At 30.4% G+C, this 3645-nt stretch overlaps 1 protein-coding gene across 1 annotated transcript; it reads left to right on the forward strand.

Moving 5' to 3' along the window:
• The first annotated feature begins 924 nt into the window (after nt 1–924).
• On the forward strand, nt 925–1664 carry LOC116346756 (larval cuticle protein 65Ag1-like). The gene is made up of 2 exons (XM_031776962.1): nt 925–974; nt 1154–1664. The coding sequence occupies exons 1-2, from the start codon at nt 963–965 to the stop codon at nt 1499–1501; spliced, it is 360 nt and encodes a 119-aa protein (XP_031632822.1). The 5' UTR covers nt 925–962; the 3' UTR covers nt 1502–1664.
• The last annotated feature ends 1981 nt before the right edge of the window (nt 1665–3645 follow it).

Raw genomic sequence — 3645 nt, forward strand, 5'->3', positions numbered from 1 at the left:
TTTTTTTTTTTTTTTTTGCTTTATTGAATTAGTTGCCGATGAAAACGGTTTCCGACCTCAAGTAAGTATATCGAAGATCCCTTTGAATTTTTGTCAATGTTTAATTTTTGTTTTGTCTTCAACAGGGAGCGCATTTGCCAGTTGCTCCAGTATTTTAATAGTTCTCTACTTTAAACGATACGTCATCTCAAGGAAATGCAATTGAAAATTCACATACACAATTTATAATAAAATTAAAATGAAAAGTTAATAACAGAACGAATAAGCCGTTTCACATAATATTGCAACATAAATTGTGTCTAGCTCATATTTTTGCATTCTAATGATTCTATTTTGACAAGTTGGTAATAACAACCAAAGTTGTTGCTGATGAATCCAAAATATAATAAAATATTTTTGAAATTATACAACATCGTCTTTTTTATAAATAATTATATCACATATGTAGGTTTGACTTTTTTCATTTATTCTTCAATATAAACACTTTCCGCTGAATTTCACCTTCAGTTTGAACAAAAATATCTATTTTCCAAATACCAATTAGCCACCGTTTGCTTGGTACCGCAAATCTCTTAAAATGCTAAATTGTTATTCTTTTCCGTGCTTTCACATCGGACGCAAAACTTCAATGAATTCTCAGTGTAAATTCAAGCGATTGCGTGAATCGTATAAAATTTATTTCTTGTCATGGACACGTGCATTTTTATGAGGATATTCAATAATTTTTTTATCTCTAAGTTTTATCCAATTCATTGGAGGCATAAAATTAATATATATTTGATGCGTGAAAAATTGCGTATATGTTATACAGGTGTCTATTTGCATAACCTATGCAAATTAATATACCAATATGTTTCATCAACGCAGCGCAAAATTTTTGGTATAAATACGATGTTCGAAATGTGAGAGGGCATAGAAATCATTTGTTGTTGAACTGATCAAAAACAAAAAAATCATCCAAAATGAAATTCGTTGTAAGTATCAAATTTAATTTTGTTGTTGAAAAGTGTGAATTCAAAGAAATTTTTTGCAAAGATTCAAAGTTTGATAGTTTGAACGAAGCTAATTATTGAGTTGCTAGATTTTCAACACAAACTGACAACATCTGTTTTGCATGTATTTTGATGGCTAATTAATTTTATTTTCAATTTAGGCCATTGCTATGTTCGCCTTCATCGCCGTTGGCTCAGCCGCTCTTCTTCCATCCCCACCAGCAGCGCCAGCAGCGCCAGGAGCCGACGCCAGTGCTGAAACTGTAAAAAATGTTGTCAATGTTGGAACAGACTCATTCAAATATGAGTACGAAACATCAAACGGAATCAAAGCCGAAGAACAAGGTCAATTGAAGACCATTGGATCAGAACAAGCTATCGTCACACAAGGTTCATACTCATGGGTTGCTCCAGATGGTCAAACATACACCTTGAAATTCGTTGCTGATGAAAATGGTTTCCATCCCGTCGCCGATTTCTTGCCAACTCCTCCAGCTCCTCTCAACTAAATTCTACAAATTGAGAAGCAACACCTTTACAAAAAAATGTTCAATACAACATCTAAATTATAGAAGATCAATTTTTGATAAAATCATGGTTGAATTCAATGCGAATTAACTATGATAAATCCATTAAAAGAAAAACAATAAAAACTACTATTCAACTTATAAATGATCGTATTTATTCTACATTTATTTTGAATCACCATTAAAAGCGGTGAAAATTCATTTCATTTATCATTTAATATAACTGACATTGACGCAGCTCGTAGAATTATGATTTTTTTCCTAATTATATTTTTCAGAGGTAGAGGTTTACACTAGATGTAATCGAATCCCCTCCTTAAATCTTTGGCAACTAGGTTTGGATTATTTTATTTCAAAATGTATAGATTAGCATAGACATGATGAAATGATCAAACGCAGAATTTTTTTCATATTTTTTTAAATAAATGAACTTCTCAGAAGTTATTATATATCATATTCTGACGTTAAATTTAGTTCGCTAGGGGCGTGATGATTTCTAAATTGACAAAGAATCACTTGGATTGAAGAATGTTTATGGCCGATTTCAACGAAACTTTAACAGTGAATGTTGATGTGTTAAATCTCGGCTGACATCCATTTTTGACCAGATTGGACCAATCCATCTTGATTTTCCTATTAAAAAGTGGATTAAAATGTTGAATTCGAAAGATTTTATTGCCAAATTTGGATTCCTTGATCCAAATTAAGTCGAAGTGGTATTTTTGAAGTTTGTGGTTCGTGGTAGATTACAATATGTCTTTTAATAAATGTGATTGATGTCGGAAATCATGGTCCGTCGTTGTCTAACACGCATTGGATTTTGTTTCGGGAACAATTTGACTTATATACGTATACACTAAAAAATACAAAAAATACAATAGCTCTACATTTCATGTAGCGTTTACTAAATACTTTATTAAAAACAAACTAAAAAATAAAAACAAAACACAAATAATCAATATTATAATGAGCTTCTACTTGTTTTTGATGTGCAAAGATTCAAAAAGATTCGTGATTTCAGATTTAAAATGATCTACAGAAAATTGTAAAAATCGTAATTTCTTCATTTGTGTCTAATGACTAGAGAATAACTATATTTTGTAAACATTTTAAGCGCAATTAAAATGCATATTAATTCTGGAATGCGATTCTGGAATAAACTACCCAAAAATTCAAATTCTAAATGTTTTTTTAAAAAGAAAATTACATTACTATACTTGCTATAAATGAATTTACCGTTTTTTCACGAGTGTATGAAAGACGTTCAGTTAATACGAAACTAAAAACGTATTCCTTAGAGAAATCTTCTCTTTATGAAGCTTGCATAAAAAATCGAAACAGATTCATCTCTGTTAACACATCTTGCACTCTCATAGCATACGTTAGTTTTTCAAGTAAATCGAATTGCTCAATATGAAATGCTAAACTCTTTTTGAACAATCGAATAGTCCAATTCGTCCTAAAATCTGTTCTTTCCTCTTTCCTCATTGCCTTTTAATTAACTTCTGTTGTCCTTTCCATACATTATCATCAGCAAAGAGATAGCTCAGACGCAGTGTATGCTGAACAAAAAATCGTGTCATTGTGTGAAAGTAAAACCAAAAAATATCGCACCCATGAATATAAACATTTTAAATCATCAATGTATGGTCCTTTTAAACAGGAATATAATAGCAAGAAGAGTTTAATTCAGCATTTAATATGCATGTTTATGACGACAACAAACTACTTTTTCTCCATCTTTTATTTGAATCATCTTAACTTGAATACTGTACATGTTGGTAGTGTTGATGCTATTCTTATCATTCTTTCCATTTTTTTGCATAATCTGTTAAGGCAGATAACATAATTTAAATGTCACCGCCAAGTTCATCGTTACAAATGTTTAGTATAAATACAGCGCCCATATTTTGAAAATGCATAGAAAAGATTTTGTGCTCTAGTAATCAAAATCAAAAATCATTCAACATGAAATTCGTTGTGAGTGTTCAAAAAAATTGTTAAAAGTAATTTTTTGTAGTCTCAAAATATCAAAAGGCATTTTGAATATCATAATAAAAATATAAAATAGTGTCAACATTGAAATGTATCAATTTGTAGTTGTTTGAGTTCAGAACAAAGCTAAT

The sequence above is a fragment of the Contarinia nasturtii genome, unplaced genomic scaffold (assembly GCF_009176525.2).
Source record: "Contarinia nasturtii isolate CC-2019 unplaced genomic scaffold, AAFC_CNas_1.1 Cnas_scaffold_1675, whole genome shotgun sequence".
NCBI lineage: Eukaryota > Metazoa > Arthropoda > Insecta > Diptera > Cecidomyiidae > Contarinia > Contarinia nasturtii.